This window comes from Balaenoptera musculus, chromosome 20 (genome assembly GCF_009873245.2).
Source record: "Balaenoptera musculus isolate JJ_BM4_2016_0621 chromosome 20, mBalMus1.pri.v3, whole genome shotgun sequence".
NCBI lineage: Eukaryota > Metazoa > Chordata > Mammalia > Artiodactyla > Balaenopteridae > Balaenoptera > Balaenoptera musculus.
The window spans coordinates 23,336,957-23,352,950 of NC_045804.1; the positions used below are offsets into that span (position 1 = coordinate 23,336,957).

The 15,994-nt window shown below is 51.8% G+C and overlaps 1 protein-coding gene across 15 annotated transcripts in view; it reads right to left on the reverse strand.

Annotated features, from left to right (window-relative positions):
* Nucleotides 1-15,994, reverse strand: part of LOC118886298 (pleckstrin homology domain-containing family M member 1) — an 85,916-nt gene that overhangs the window by 40,604 nt on the left and 29,318 nt on the right. For 14 of the 15 annotated variants that reach the window (XR_005017702.1, XR_005017704.1, XR_005017705.1 and 11 more), the window contains exons 7-10: nt 12,600-12,861; nt 8,321-9,244; nt 5,839-5,984; nt 2,432-2,625 (exon numbers count right to left, since the gene is read on the reverse strand). Coding sequence is in view for 10 of the 15 variants with exons in the window: in XM_036835819.1 (XP_036691714.1) it covers nt 2,432-2,625; nt 5,839-5,984; nt 8,321-9,244; nt 12,600-12,861 (1,526 nt within the window). In the remaining 5 variants the exon portion in view is untranslated. The remainder of the gene's footprint in view (nt 1-2,431; nt 2,626-5,838; nt 5,985-8,320; nt 9,245-12,599; nt 12,862-15,994) is intronic. The other variant, XM_036835826.1, reaches the window with a different exon arrangement.

Consider the following 15,994-nt stretch of genomic DNA (forward strand, 5'->3'; position numbering starts at 1 on the left):
TGACTCTCTTTCATACTATTTGAATACTATCTTTGTAAAGAAGAAAAAGAAAAGCACTTTTTCTTTTTAAAAGAACAAAAGAAACGAACTTCACAAACCCTCAGCTGATGCCACCTCCTCCGGGAGCTCCCCTGGCCCTTCCTTCCTTCTTCATGGCACAGACCGCCCTGACCCAGGGCCATCTGTGCACCTGTCCCTGTCCCACCCCAGACATTGAGCCCCTCATGTGGCCCTCACCACAACTCTGGTAGGCCACGTCAACACAGGGATCACTGGCTCATTTTACAGACAAGAAAGCTGAAGCTCAGAGAAGTGAAGCAACTTCCCTGAGTCACACAGCGGATCTGGGGCCAGGCGGAGGCTGCTCCTGAACTCCTTCCCCCGCCCCACGCTGCTTCTGAAATGGGACTTCCACAGGCCTGGCCTTGCTTTCTCAAAGGCTGGGAGCACCGTGTGCAGTGCTGCCGCCCAAGGATGGGAACAGCAGGGCCAGAGAGAAAGAGGCAGGACTGTCCCCAGTGCCCAGGCAGGGCAGCCCGGACAGGCCAGTAAGGCTGCTGACCAAACACTCTCAGCACGGCAGGGATGGGTGAATGAGGCCAGCACCCAGGACGCACCCTACAGGCACCTGGTCTTCTCAGGTCTGCAGAGAACCCTGGACTGGGGAGGGTGACAGGGTCCCACCTGACCTGAGCTTTTACCACCCTGGACAGGGGGGCAGGAGGGCAGACTCTGGAGCCCTGGGTCCTGGAATCTCAGAAAGGATGGGAGTGAGTAGGGACCCAGGCACTCAGCTGATGATGGAGACAGAAATAGCCTCCCCAGAAGCAGCCTTCTAGGTCCCTCATGGTGGCCCCCAAAGGGCTTTCTGCTCTTCTGGGCCCTGCGGGGGAGACCAGGGCTCAGCCGGCTGCTCTGGGAGCCTGTGAGGGGCCAGCCTCTGCTCCCTGCCTAGGAGAGGGCTCCCCGCAGCAGTCTCTCCCTGCGCCGCCCTGGCCCTGAGGAGCCGAGCGGGAGCGGCTCTGGGAGCACGGGGACCAGGACTGAGCAGGCGAGCCCGTCAGACAGGTGGTCTCTGTGCCAGCCCTGTCGGGAGGAGTGGCTGCAGGGGGAAAGTGGAGGGGCTTGTGAGCTGCTCCAAGACCTCAGAAACCCAGCAACGAAGCCCAACTGGGCAGCAAGCACCAGCTCATCCACCTGAGGTCTGCCCTCCTAGGGCCCCAGGATAGCACAGCCCCACAGAAGGTGTCACCCCTCACCCCCGACTGAGCACTGAAGGCCCCCCTCAGGCCCCGGATACCAAGAAGCTTCTTGAAGGGCATCCTAAGGGTCCCATGCAACCCTGTCCTCCGGCGAGGATTTGGGGACGGATGTTGCCACAGCAGCAAAGCAAAGCCGCCATGGGGTGAATGGCTAGTGGGAACCAGAGGAGCCAGGGCGACACAGCCCTTCTTACCTCTCCAGCCTCCTCTCACCACATCCCTACTTCCCTCCTCACTCCCCCGAAAGTTCTCCCTGTTCTTTTCACGCATGGGGCCTTCATTCACAGCCTGAGCACATCACTCCTTCTATCTGGAACAGTCTTTCCTGCGTCTCCTCGCTTTCCCACTCGTTTGGCAGGTCTCACCCTGGATGTCAGTTCCTCCAGGGAGCCTTCCCCACTCCGCCCTCCTCCAGTCTGGGTTAGATCCCCCGCCCCTCTAGTAGGACTTCCAGGGCGTCCTACTCTCTCCTCCAGCCCTCACTCTTGGTGGTAGCTGCTGCCTTACTCACCTGCCATGCCTTCCAGAGGGCAGGACCCAGGTCCACCTTGCTCAGCGCTGGGGCCCATGCCCCAAGCCCAGTGATGGACCCTGAGCACGTTCTCAGTAAATATTTGTCAAACGAATGAATGAACAAATACACGCACAAATAAAAGCCACTCCTGGGCTTCCCTGGTGGCGCAGTGGTTGAGAATCTGCCTGCTAATGCAGGGGACACGGGTTCGAGCCCTGGTCTGGGAAGATCCCACATGCCACGGAGCAGCTGGGCCCGTGAGCCACAACTACTGAGCCTGCGCGTCTGGAGCCTGTGCCCCGCAACGAGAGGGGCCGCGATAGTGAAAGGCCCGCGCACCGCAATGAAGAGCGGTCCCCGCCCCGCGATGAAGAGTGGCCCCCGCTTGCCGCAACTAGAGAAAGCCCTCGCACGAACCGAAGACCCAACACAGCCAAAAATAATAAATAAATAAGTAAATAAAGTAGCTATAAAGTTTAAAAAAAAAAAAAAAAAAGCCACTCCTAAACGCAAAGGGAAGGAGTTCTCCTCCCAGCCCTGGCATTTCTCCCAAGAAGCTGCTTTTGCACTGACCCTGTGTGTGTATGTGTATTTGTGTGTGTGTGTGTGTGTGTGTGTGTGTGTGTGTGTGTCCATGCATGCCCAGGGTGCTCACCTCTTGCTCAACTCCTTCAGGGCTCCGCTTCGGCACAGGCCCAGGTAATCCCCCAGGAGCTTCAGCTGTTCCCGGCTCCTACCGATGAGGTGCATCCGCTCCACGTGCTCGTACAGAGACGGGTTCACCAGCTGCAGGTTGATGAGGGGCTGGGCCCGGATCTGCGTCAGGAACTTCAGGGCCTGCCTGCAGACCTGGGGACACCACCAGGCAGCGAGGGTGAGACAGGAGGGCCGTTTGGTGAGCACCTGAGGGCCAGGCACTGTGTTACCTACTCACTCGCTCACCCCTCCAACCACCTGCCGAGGGAAGTGGTACCTTCTTCATTTTATGGATGAGGAAACTGAGGTTCGGAGAGAGGAAGTGACTTGGCCAAGGTCCACGGCTCGTACAAGTCATGATGTGAACCCAGTCTATCTGACTTCCAAACCCACTCTTCCCCCTTGACACCAGCTGCTGCCCCTCCTGGCAGTGCTGGGACGGAGGAGGGGCTGCTCCGGTCAACGCGCCTCTCCTCCTGGGCCTCACAGATCCTTCCCACTATTTCCTGTCGTCCCTGCCCCCATTTTCCTGCCGAAGGGAAACAGGCAATACCCCAGGCCAACTCAGGAACCAGGTGACAGGTCTGAGTCAGGCTCCAACCACAGGAAGCTACAGATCAGACACAGCTTAACTAGAGGTTTCCTGAGCTCCCTCCACCCCTGCCAGCAGCACCAACCAGGGCCCCCCAAGTCTCCATGTGGATTTGAGTGATCAATCTGGGCCTCTCCCACGTGATAGGACTTTGAAGGTTCTACCCGCAGCCCTGACCCTGATGCCAAAGCCAACTACTGAGCACCTACTATTTGCCAGACACTGGGCTAAGGACCTCGACCACATCCTCACAACAACCCAAAAGGGAAGGTGTCATCATCCCCATTTTACACATGAGGAAACTGAGACTCAGAGAAGCTAAAGTGGCTTACCCAAGCCACCAGAAGAAAGCAGAGCCCAGGTCTAAACCGAGGTGTTGTCTCTGCACACTTGGCTGCCTCACGTGCTGAAGAGAAGCCCCTCTCCCCTGCAGTCTCCTCCTTGCCGTGATAAGGATGGAGGAGCTGAGATGTTCTCCACCGTCAACCACCCTGCAGCGCTTACGAGTCGGGCTTTGGCTCCTGGTTCACCCCTTCCCAGCTGTATGGCCTTAAGAAACTTACTTAACCTCTCTGTGACTCAGTTTCCTCATCTGTAAAATGGGGAAAATAAAACCTACCTCCCACCTACCGCATGGGATAATTTTGAGCTTAGATGAAAAGAAAATCCATGTAAGCATATCCTCAGTAAAGGGGAGCTGCCATCAGACTCTGTGAGTGCCTGTGTGGTCCAGGTGTCTGTCCCCTGGCTCAGGGGGATGTAATAGGGCCCTCAGGAGACTGTTAGGCTGGGGGCTGCTCCACCAGCTTCACCAGCATCTCTCGCCTCCCCCAGCAGCTGACAACTCCATCTTTTCCCATTTCCCAGAGCCCTGAGGAACCAGCCCCCAGCCAATAGGCAGCCCACGGGCAAAAGCCTGGTGAGTCCGTGACTCAGGTCAAACTGCTGTTCCCCAGCCCTTCCGACAACTCAGTCCCAGGCTTCCGGAGAGGCTCAGATGAAATACCACGCAGGAATGCGCACTGAAAACTGCCAAGTGCTGCCAACAGGCATGGGCTTCGAGCTCCCCAGGGACTGTTCCTCCCCCGTGGGTGTGGAGGAGACAGACAAAGGGAGAAGCCCCAGGCCTGGGCTGACATCCTGCCAAGTAGTGCCAGCCGGACCTCGCACAAGTGGGTCAGCCAGAGTGGTAACAGTGGACAAAGGGCCCCTAACCCGCCAATCAGCCACTTTCTAGTGTGAATTTTCGTGTCCTTCCCAGGCCCGGGATCTTTGAGAGAGCTGGATATTTCCTGACCTCAGGCACACTAAGGGAAGTGTTATAATTCTCCAGTTGGAAAGAGGAAGTGGCACCAAAATTACAGCAGTGAAAAGAAGATGGCTCAACAGAGGTATCTGGGTGTTGTAAATAGTGAGGGTGTTTTATGGCCAGAGGGTTCTTTGCATTTGTGGTGATCTTGAGGTTTAATTTTCTCCATGTAGTTAGTTAAATACTTAACATTGAGGGCAGGGGTGGGGATGAGGTAACCAATAAAAAAGCCAAAGTGAAGCTAATGTCTTTGGGAGGTTCTCACCCCCAGGGGGGTGGAGGTCAGGGTGGTACAGGCCCTGAGAATCATGTTCCCTGGACTCTGATGGGGACACGTGAAGACACCTCCACACAGTGAGGCGGCACGGCCGGCAGGCCTGGGTCTTGAGAGAAGCAACCAACCTCTTCCCGGTGTTTCTGTGTCTTGTCTTAGCAGAAATCTGTGCCTTTGGAAGAAAGCCAAGTTTGCACTCCTTGAGGCAGACCCTCAAGCAAATTAGGGGCAGAAGGTGAGGCCTCAGGGCACTAATGTAAGGCACCATCTAAGTGACTGGTGGGTACTGTCTCTTTTAGTCCTCACACAGCCTGGGGACAGACGCTGTTATTAATCCCCCTTTACAGACGAGGAAACTGAAGTTAAATAGTTTGTTCATGGTAACACAGCTATGTAAGTGGGTAAGCTCAGCTGAAGAAGAGGAAAATCTGAAAGATCATAGAATACATCTTATGCAGAAGCATTTGGTGAATATAAAAAAGTACCCAAGATGTAATACTAACTAAACAGAGCATGTTATAAAGCAGTATGAGTCCAGTATGATCCCAAACTTTACAAAAAGTAGATGCAGGAGCTTGTATTCTTGGGGGTGGGGAAGAAAGACTAAACAACCGAATAAAGATGATTTTCAACGGTGAAAAAAAAAAAAAGTAGATGCATATGTTAAAAAAAAAAAAATGCACGGAAAAATGCTCCCAGGGGAAGTGCAGCCAGCTGGCTAGCCCATTCATCCACCTACCCACCCATCCATCAACCCACTCATCCTTCCATCCACTCATCCACATCTATCCACCGATCTACCCATCCATCCATGCACGCATCTACCCACCTAACCCATCCACCCAGCCATCTATATCTAATCTATCCTATCTATCATTTCCATCTATGTATCTAGTTGTTGGTGCTTTAAACAGTTTTATCTGTATCCATGGGGAGCTGCAGCAAACCATCCTCAGATTCCCACCTGAGGACAAAGGTAGGCACTGACAGAGCTCTGTCCAGGGGCTGGAGACCAGCACCCAGTTACTTTCTTGGTCAACTCCCCCACATCATGGGGCCTGAACTAGTGACCCGGGCTTCCCTAGAGCCAAACTCCCCCAAACATATGAACAGCAGCCACAAAGAGGAGCGACCCCTCCTCTGTCACTCGGCAGCCCTGTGTGGCCACGGCAGGCTGGGCTCCAGGCTTACCGGGCGCTTGGTGAGGTCCCAGTTGTGGATGATCCTGGCCGGGATCACTGAGGCATCGTCTTGATGGCAGATGTCACAGTAATAGAGGCCAGAGAAGGCACAGAGCTTGGGCCGTACAAACGAGAAGCCGATCTGCCGGGAGCAGCCTGGGGAGAAGAACAGTGAGAGGGTGAGCAGCGGTGGGGATGGAGTCAGCTCCTGAACAACACGGAAGCGGCCAAGGCAGAAAGGGCCCCCTATCTAAGGAAAGTATCCATAGAAAGATTAAAAAGGAGAGTACGAAGATGAACACCACCACCGCTCATATTCCCACCAGTCAGAATCAACCCTATTAATTAATCTTTACGACCACCGCTCATATTCCCACCAGTCAGAATCAACCCTATTAATTAATCTTTACGACAAAACACTGTTAAGAATTATCAGCGGCATTTCACAGCTGAAGAAGCTGATGCACAGAGAGGTCAGGAAACCTGCCCAGTCACACAACGATTGAGTGGCACAGCTGGAGTCAGATTTGGGTGGGGCTGGTGTACAGCCCTCATTCTCTTATGCCCAGCTGCCTCTCTTCACTGCTTGCACAACAATGCCAGCCTCCTCTAGGTCCACCCCTCCACGGCGGCCCAGAAATGGAAGCCACGGAGTCAGGGTCTCGGCAAGCAGGGCAGGAGCTGGGGACATGGGGCTGGCCACGGGGAGTGGGTGGGGAAGCCAGCCAGAGGCAGGGCTGTCTGGACATGGCCTGGTGCCAGCTGGAAGCCACAGCTGCCTGATAACCTCGGGACAGTGGTTCAGGGCCAGCTTCAGTCCCTCTGCTGGAGGGCCCTCCACAGTGGGGCGGGAAGGTGGGGGGACCGGTAGTGGGGTGCGCCCAGGGCACAACAAAGGCCTGGCTCGAATCCTGAGCACAGGCTCTGCCTCCTACAGGGCCAGGGAATGAGTCCCTTCCGCCTCCTGGGAACTAGAAGGACCGGCTCTTCTGCATGCTAGCTGTCTCATCCTGACCTTCACCCAAGTTTTGCAAGGTTCCAATTCCCTACTACTTGCTATTCTGTGGGGTTATTGCAAAGTTTAAATGGAGTTTTGAAAGTGCCCTGTAAACTATGAAATACAAGCCAGATGTCAGAGGTTGGTGTCTGCCCGGCCACCGAGCTGTGCTCGCAGGCAGAAAGGAGGCCCGAGCTCCCCAGTTTCAGTCTGGCCGGCAGGCTGGCGGGTGGCAGGCGTGGGGAGAGCCACCCACCAGCATCCACATCCCCAGCGAGGGAGCCCTCCTCCCAGCCCCAGAGGCCTGGCCTCCTCCCTGAGACTGGCACCCACGTGCTGAAGGGCAAAGTGTGAGTGTTAGGGTCTGGCAGGTGGGGGGCGAGGGGTGAGCAGCAGCTTGAAGATATTTTCTGCAGGAAGCGCTGCTCTGCTTAGCTTCTCCATCCTCCAGGGGCATCAGCAGCAGATCACTCCCTTCTAGATGCCTGAAGCAGGCTTTCCCCTCCAGTCCCACAGGCTCCTCCCCCACGATGGGACAGCTCCTAGACCACGTGCAGCCGCAAGCCTCCCCCTGGCACACTCTGCAGCAAGGCCACCTCCTCACAGTTCACCCGGAGGGCCCAGGATGATGGATGTGGGTGTCTGGGTTGGGGAGAAGAGCAAGAAATGGAACGTGAGCAGCAGAAGATCACGAAGCCTTGAAAGCAAGGGAGTGGAGAGGCCCTGTGAGGACCTGGAAAAGAGCACAGGTTCTGCGACCATCAAGTCCTCTGCGGGCTCCACCATCACTCGCCGTATGAACGTGGGACAGGTACTTACCAGCCCTGTGACTCAGTTTCCTCAGTTATAAATAGAGACAAACCCCTACAGGGTTGTTGTGAGGATTAAACAAGACAATCCAAAAAAAGCATCTGGCCCAGTGCCCAGCACAGGATTTGATGATGCTAATGACAGAGCAGAGAAGAATATGCATAATATATTCTTAAGTAGAAAAAAGCCAAGTTGCAGAACAATAGTTATAGCTGCGCCGTCTGAAACAGTGGCCACGAGCCACAGGTGCCCATTTACATTTAAATATATTTACATTAAGGCAAATTGAAAATTCAGTTCCTTCCACACTAGGAAGCCACATTTTAAGTACTCAGTAGGCACATGTGGCTTGTAGCGACCGCACTGGACAGCACAGATCTAGAACATTTTCATCATCACAGAAAGTTCTGTTGGACAGCTCTGAGTAGTACGAGCCCGTTTTTGTAATTTTTAAAAAAACTGTGTACACTTGCAAAAGCATGCAAAAATTTTTTGGAAGGGTACCATGCCCCTGCTCCAAAAGAATACAATGTGATCATGGAACAGCCTCATTTGCTGCAACTTCCCCGGGGCAGGATGGGGGCACTCGTGGGGAGCAGGAAGGGGTGCAGAGCCTAGAGTAGGAACCCCACTGCGGGCAGAGCGAGGCTAGCAGGCTGAGGGCGGCGGGACAGCGAGTCGGCACCTGCACAGAAGCAGCCCTGGGAGTCGAGGCCTTTCTCCGTGGGGATGGCCACCAGGTACTGCAGCAGGAAGCCGTTCTCCCGCGTGGCGAACTTCAGCACCTCCTGACAGTTTTCATCCAGACTCCCACCGAGTGTCACTGCCTCCTCAGCCGTCTCTAGGTAGGACGCCAGGACCTTGCGCACCAGGTCCCTCCACAGGGCGGCCTCCTCAGCGTTCCCGGCCTGCAGCTTCAGGATGGCCTTGGCCGTGATGATTTTGAAGAAGGATGGGCCCCCAAGGCTCGTGTCCGGCAGGATATCTCGGATGGTCTCGACTCCATGGCTGTCACTTAACATCTTCTCATTGTTTCTCACGCGGAAGCACTTCAGAGACTCCAAGGACAGGGAGAAGATATAGGGCATCCAGGTCCGGTCTGTGTACAGGTACAGAAGGGATTCTTTAATAGCATCGGGCTCGGGAACCTGGGAAGAAGACCAGTCAAACTGCGGGCCCTGCGGGGTTTCAGGCTCCGAGAGCAGGTCCGAGTGGGAGGGGCGGCCACCCTGGGGGGCCTCTGGAGGGTCCTCGGGCTGGTCTGGGTACTGGATGGTCACCCACTCCTCCTCCTGCTGGGGCCGCCGGCACTTCTGCAGCGCCTCGCGCACACGGTCCAGCCAGTCCTCGGCTTCATCCCGGGACGAGGAGCGCAGGGTCAGCTTCTTGCCCGAGAAGACCAGCTCGAAGCGGCCGTCGCTGTGGGCCGGCCCCACGGACTCACAGCGCAGCAGTGAGCAGTTCTCCACGCAGGTGCGCTCCTCGCCGCTCAGGTAGAGGCGCAGCTCCAGCGGGGAGAGCTCGCAGAAGAGTTCCTTCCAGATGCCCATGGCCCCCCGCCGCTCCACCGTGCCCAGCTTCAGGAGCCCCCGGAATGGGTTAGACAGCCCTGGAGGCAGAAAGAGGTGCTTTAGACGACGGGCCTGACCCTTCACCACCCAGGAGAACCTCCGGGGCCTGAGTCCTGCCCTGGGTGCAGACGACGTGACCACCAGGAGAACACAGGCCCGCCATGGGCCAGATGGGAACATTTTTTGAGAGCCTTCATTCCATCCTCACCCCAGCTGTTGACCTTGTTCTTCAATTTCACCGAGAGAATAAAAGCACTCAAACAATCACCTCCACATGCCCCTCACTACCCCTCCCCCTTCCAGCATCTGCACCCACACTCTGACCGCCCCGTCGCCAGGGATGAGGTGACTATGCTTATGTCTGAGGCCAACCCTCCCATCTGTGCATCTGTGCAGGGGGTCCCACCACCCCCCACCTACTCAAGGACAAGGACGTCCCTCCAGCAATCCTCCCTCCCTCTCCTGCGCTGCTGTTTCCTCCCTTCTCTACTGGATCATTCCCACCAGCCCACAAACACGCTGTTATTTCTCCCAGCTTTAAAAATACCTCTTGACTCCACTCGCGTCTCTAATTACCACCCTGTGTCTCTGCCTCCTTTACAGAAACCTCCCTGGGGAGGTGTGGGAACTGTCTCCGGTCCCCCTGCTCCCGCTCCTTCTTCACTCTGCTCCAGGCAGCCTTCTGTCCCCTCATTCCACAGAACCTACCCTTGGGAAGGCTACCAGGCCCTCCTTGTCGCCAAGTCCAAAGGCCAATCCTTGGTCCCCATCTGGTCTGGCCCATCAGCATCACTGGACACAGCTGAGCCCCCCTTCCCTTGGCTCTTCTCGGCTGTCACTGTCCCCCCTCCTGTCTCCCAGGCTCCCCCTCCTCTCGCTGGCCTCTCGATGCTGGAGGCCCCGGGCTCAGCCCTGGATTCTCCTCTCTACTGACATCAGCTTCCTAGCTGATCTCCCCTGGTCTCAGGGTTTTACGCCAACAACTCCCCAGTTTTTATCTCCAGCCTAGACCTTGCCCTTGAGCTTTAGATTCTGATCTTCAACTGCTCTGTGTATGTCTATAGGCTTCTCAAAGTTGACATGTCCAAAAATGAATTCCTGATTCTCCCACTCCAAACCCGCTTCTCTCCTGATGTTCCTCATCTCATAAAATGACAAACTTCATCCTTCCGGCTACTTGGACTAAAAACCTTGGAGTTATCCTTGATTTTCTTTCTTTCACACCCCACATCTAATCCATCAGCCAATCCTCTTGGCATATCCAGAATCTTCCTCCACTTCACACCGCCTGCACCGCTACCTCAGGGGTTCAATCCACCGTCATCCCTGGCCTGGCTTATGGCCGTGGCCTCCTAACTGGTCTATGTCCCCTTGTAGCCCTTCAACAAATAAGCCAGTATGACTCCCCCTTTTAAAAGATAAGTCAGATCACGTCTCTCTGCCCCAAACCCTGCAAGGCTGCTGTCTCCCTCAGAGCAAAAGCCAACGTCCTTTCTGTGGCCCACGAGACCCTCTGTCACTCTGACCTCATCTCTAACCACCCCCCTCCCCATCTCCTCTGTTCCAGCTACTCTGGTCTCCGTTCTTTTCCTGGACACACCAAGTACATTCCCATCGCAGGGCCTTTGCACGTGTTGTCCCTGCTCGAAACACAAAGATCGTCTCGTGCCTTCCTCGCTCCCTCTCCGATTTTACTATTCCCCACAGAAATTATTATTACCTGCCCACACTGTACTTTTACTTGTTTATTTGCTTATTTCCGGCCTCTCACACTAGAATATAAGTCTCATGAAGATAAGGACTTTGCTTTGTTTCCTGCTGTGTCCCCAGCACCTAGAATAGTGCCTGGCACATCACAGATGCTCAGTAAGTATCTGCTGAGTGAGTGAGTGAGTGCGTGCCTACGTACCGCACACAGCCCAATGCTCCCTGCTCCCTGGGGGTCAGCCATCCCCTGAACCAGGGGGTCCAAAGGACACACATGTCTCTGTCCCAGACTAGATTAGCCTTAGAGATTTCAAACCATTGTGTAGGGTCTTCCCACCCTTCAGGATACCTGATGATGTAGGCATAACACACCTTCTCTGGTACGGTTGCAACCATCACATGGGCTGAAAGAAAAACCTAAAAGGAGGCAGCATGGAGACCAGGGCTCTGCCCAGACTCCCAGAGCCAGGGCCCCAGGAACCTGGCCAGAATTCTCTGCTGGGTCAATGCAAACAGGAAATGAGGAGAGAAAGAGACTGACTCTAGAGCACACGTGTTTGTTTGTTTGTTTCTGAGGGTTACAGAAAAATTAGGTTATGGTTATTTAATGCTTTCTGGAATTTCACAGGGTGTGGAGATCAAGGTGGCCTCACTGTAAACTGCACATAGAGGACACTGAACAAACAGCAGATCTAATAAACCCCATCAGAGCTGTTAAATAAACTAAGAGAAAGGCCTTGGGAAGGAGCAGTTGAAACACCTGGGCCTTTAAGAGGCGGGGGTTTGCTCTGGGCTACAGACAGAATCACGATGTCTGTATACTCATAAGATTATCTTATGTATCTTACGTATAATCATAAGATTTATAGGAGAGTTTCAGGGAAGATATTTTCCATTTCAATATGTGAAACAGTATTTATGTACTCTGTAGGCAGTTTTGAGCATTACTTTATTAACATTTTATGAGAGGGACTTCCTTGGTGGTCCAGTGGGTAAGACTCTGCACTCCCAATACAGGGGGCCCAGGTTTGATCCCTGGTAGGGGAACTAGATCCCACACATATGCCGCGACTAAGAGTCTGTGTGCCACAACTAAGTGTCCCCATGCTGCAACTAAGAGTTTACATGCCACAACTAAGACCCGGCCCACCCTAAATAAATAAATAAATTAATTAAATAAAAAGGGCTTCCTTGGTGGTGCAGTGGTTAAGAATCTGCCTGCTAATGCAGGGGACACGGGTTCGAGCCCTGGTCCGAGAAGATCCCACATGCTGCGGAGCAACTAAGCCGGTGTGCCACAACTACTGAGCCTGCGTTCTAGAGCCTGTCAGCCATAACTACTGAAACCCATGCGCCTAGAGCCCAGGCTCCGCAACAAGAGAAGCCACCGCAATGAGAAGCCTGCACGCAGCAACGAAGACCCAACGCAGCCATAAATGAATGAATGAATGAATAAATAAATAAATAAATAAATAAATAAAAGATTTTATGAGAAAATATAGTACTCTTCCTGAAATGCTTTCCCGAATTACTCAGCAAGGGTGCTCCTTATTACATTTTGGGATGAGGTTTTCCTTGGGAGAAGACACCGCCCAGTTGGTAACAGAAAAGGGGACTTTTGAACTGCTTTCTGAAAGGCACTGCCCACGTGCAGTGCGGTGCCCGGAAGCCTGCAGAGTTGCCTACCCATCTGCCTGCGATGCACCACCCTGAAGTTCTTATGCTCCGGCGTCGGGGTGGCCTTGCTTCTCCTGCTTCCTGGGGAAGGCACGCAAGCTTTGTCTAAGGCCTCCATGGAACAGCTTCTTCTTGGTCCTTGCGAGAGGAGGCCAGGCCTTGGCTCTGGAGTCCCTCTGGGAGAAGCCACGGAAGCATGGGAAGGACTCTCCGCGGGCTGTTCCTGGGGAGGCCGGTAGAAGTCATCTTCTGAGATCCAGCTCGTGTTTTTCTATTGGGAAAGAAGTAAAAACAGGTTGTTTTTAAAAACATCTTTATTGAGACATGATTCACATACCATAAAATCAACGCATTAAAAGCATGTAATTCAACAGTTTTCGTGTATTCATGGAGTTGTGCAACCATCACCACAATCTACGTTTAGAACATTTTCGCTGCTCCATAAGGAAACCCCGTACTCATCAGCAGTCACTCTCTGTTTCCGCTGAACCCCTACAGTTCCAGGCAACCAATAACCTACTTTCTGTTTCCAGAGATTTGGCCATTTTGGACATGCATAAACGAAATCTTATAACATGCGGTCTTTTGCAACTGGCTTCTTTTCCTTAGCATAATGTTTTCAAGGTTGATCTATGTTGTGGCATGTATCAGTACTTCATTCCTTTTTATTACCAAATAGTATTCCAACGTATGGATGTACCACATTTTGCATATCCACTCGTCAGTTGATGGACATTTGGGTTGTTTCCACTTTTTGGCAATTATGAATAATGCTGCAGGGAACCTTGACATAAAAGTTTTTCTGTGGACACTTGTCTTCTATTCCCTTGGTACCTATCTAGGAGTGGAACTGATGGGTCATATGATAACTATGTCTAACTTTTGAAGAATTTCCAAACTGTTTTCCTAAGCGGCTGCACCATTTTACATTCCCACCAGCAACATATGAGGGTTCCAATTGCTCCACCACCTCTCCATCATTTGTTATTATCTGTATTTTTGATTATAGCCATCCCATATGGCTGTAATATGAAGTGCAATCTTACGGTTTTGATTTGCATTTCTCTAACATCGAATGACACTGAGCATCTTTCCATGTGCTTATTGGTCATTTGTATATTTTCTTTGGAGAAAAGTCTATTCAAATCCTTTACCCATTTTTAAATTGGTTTATTTGTCCTTTTGTTCTTGTGTTATGGGTTGAACTGTGTTCCGCCCCCCAAAAAAAGATATGTTGAAATTCTAACCCTCAGTACCTCAGAACGTGACGTTAGGTGACAGAATGTGAAAACAGGGTTACTGCAAATGCAGTTAGTTAAGATGAGGTCATACTGGAGTAGGGTGGGCCCTTCATCCAGCGTGACTGATGTCCTTATAAGAGGAGAGAAGACACACAGAGAGAGAACACCACGCGAAGACAGAGACACAGAGGGAGGCCACCATGTGATGACGGAGGGAGGGCCTGGAATGATGCGTCTACAAGCCAGAGAATGCCCAAGATTGCTGGAGACACTACACGTTAAGAGAAAGGCGTGGAACAGATTGTTATTCAGAATCTCCAGAAGGAACCAATCCTGCCTGCATTTGGATTTGGACTTCTAGCCTTCAGAATATCATATACAGTAGTTCCCCTTTATCTGTGGCTTCACTTTCTGTGGTTTCAGTTACCCACAGTCAACTGTGGTCCAAAAATATTAAGTGGAAAATTCCAGAAATAAACAATTCGCAAGTTTCACACTGCGCGCATTCTGAGTCGTGTGATGAACTCTTGCACCATCCTTCTCCATCCCGCCTGGGCAGTGAACCATCCCTTTGTCCAGTGTATCCCACCCATTAGTCACTTAGTAGCCCTCTTGGTTATCAGATCTCCTGTCATGGTATCACAGTGCTTGTGTTCATGGAACCCTTATTTTACTTAATAATGGCCCCAAAGCACAAGACTAGTGATGCTGGCAATTCGGATCTGCCAGAGAAGCTGTAAAGCGCTTCCTTTAAGTGAAAAGGTGAAAGTGCTCAACTTAATAAGGAAAGAAAGAAATTATATTCTGAGGTTGCTAAGATCTACGGTAAGAATGAATCTTCTATCTGTGAGACTGTGAAGAAGGAAAAGGAAATTTGTGCCAGCTTTGCTGTCGCACCTCAAACCGCAAAAGTTATGGCCACAGCGTGTGATAAGTGCTTAAAGGCATTAAATTTGTACAATAAGATATTTTTTTGGGGGGGGCAGGCCACATTCACATAACTTTTATTACAGTATACTGTTATACTTGTTCTATTTTATTATTAGTTATTGTTGTTAATCTTTTACTGTACCTAATTTATAAATTAAACTTTATCATTGGTATGTATGCATAGGAAAAAAATACACTATATATAGGGTTAGGTACTATCCATGGTTTCAGGCATCCACTGGGGGTCTTGGAACGTATTCACTCAGATAAAGGGGAACTACTGTAATACACTTCTGTAGTTTCAAGCCATCCATTTTACGGTCTTTTGTTATAGAAGCCCTAGGAAACAAATATAAGTTACAATGTTTTTTTTTAATATTCTGGATACTAGGCCCCTGTCAGATACATGATTTGCAAATAATTTCTCCAATTCTGTGAGCTGTCTTTTTACTTTCTTGATCGTGTCCTTTAAGGCACAAAATTTTTAAATTTTGATGAAGTCCAATTTATCTATTTTTCCTTTTGTCTCTGTGCTTTTGGTATTGCACTTAAGAAACCATTGCCTAAGCCAAGGCTACAAAGATTTACTCCTATGTTTTCTGCAAAGAGGTTTACAGTTTTAGCTCTTACATTTAGGTCTACAATCAATTTTGAGTTAATTTTTTTTTAAATGTCTTCCATTGTTTTTTATAAAAAATTAATTAATTAATTAATTTTTGGTTGCATTGGGTCTTCATTGCTGTGCGCGGGTGTTCTCTAGTTGCGGCGAGCGGGGGCTACTCTTTGTTGTGGTGCGCGGGCTTCTTCTCTTGTTGCGGAGCACGGGCTCTAGGTGCATGGGCTTCAGTAGTTGTGGCACACAGGCTCAGTAGTTGTGGCTCGCGGGCTCTGGAACTCAGGCTCAGTAGTTGTGGCGCACAGGCTTAGTTGCTCCGCGGCATGTGGAATCTTCCTGGACCAGGGCTCAAACCCATGTCCCCCGCATTGGCAGGCAGATTCTTAACCATTGCGCCACCAGGGAAGTCCTGAGTTAATTTTTGTGTATGGCGTGAGGAAGGGATCCACCTTCATTCTTTTGCATGTGGATATCCAGTTGTCCCAGCACCATTTGTTGAAGGCATGTAGAGTTTTTCAGCACTGCTTGTAGGGTTTGAGATGAGGGAGGCATGGGTGAGCAGGACCCAGAGACCTCACTAGCTCCCTCTGCCTCTGCTCCCCACTTCTGAGCAGGCC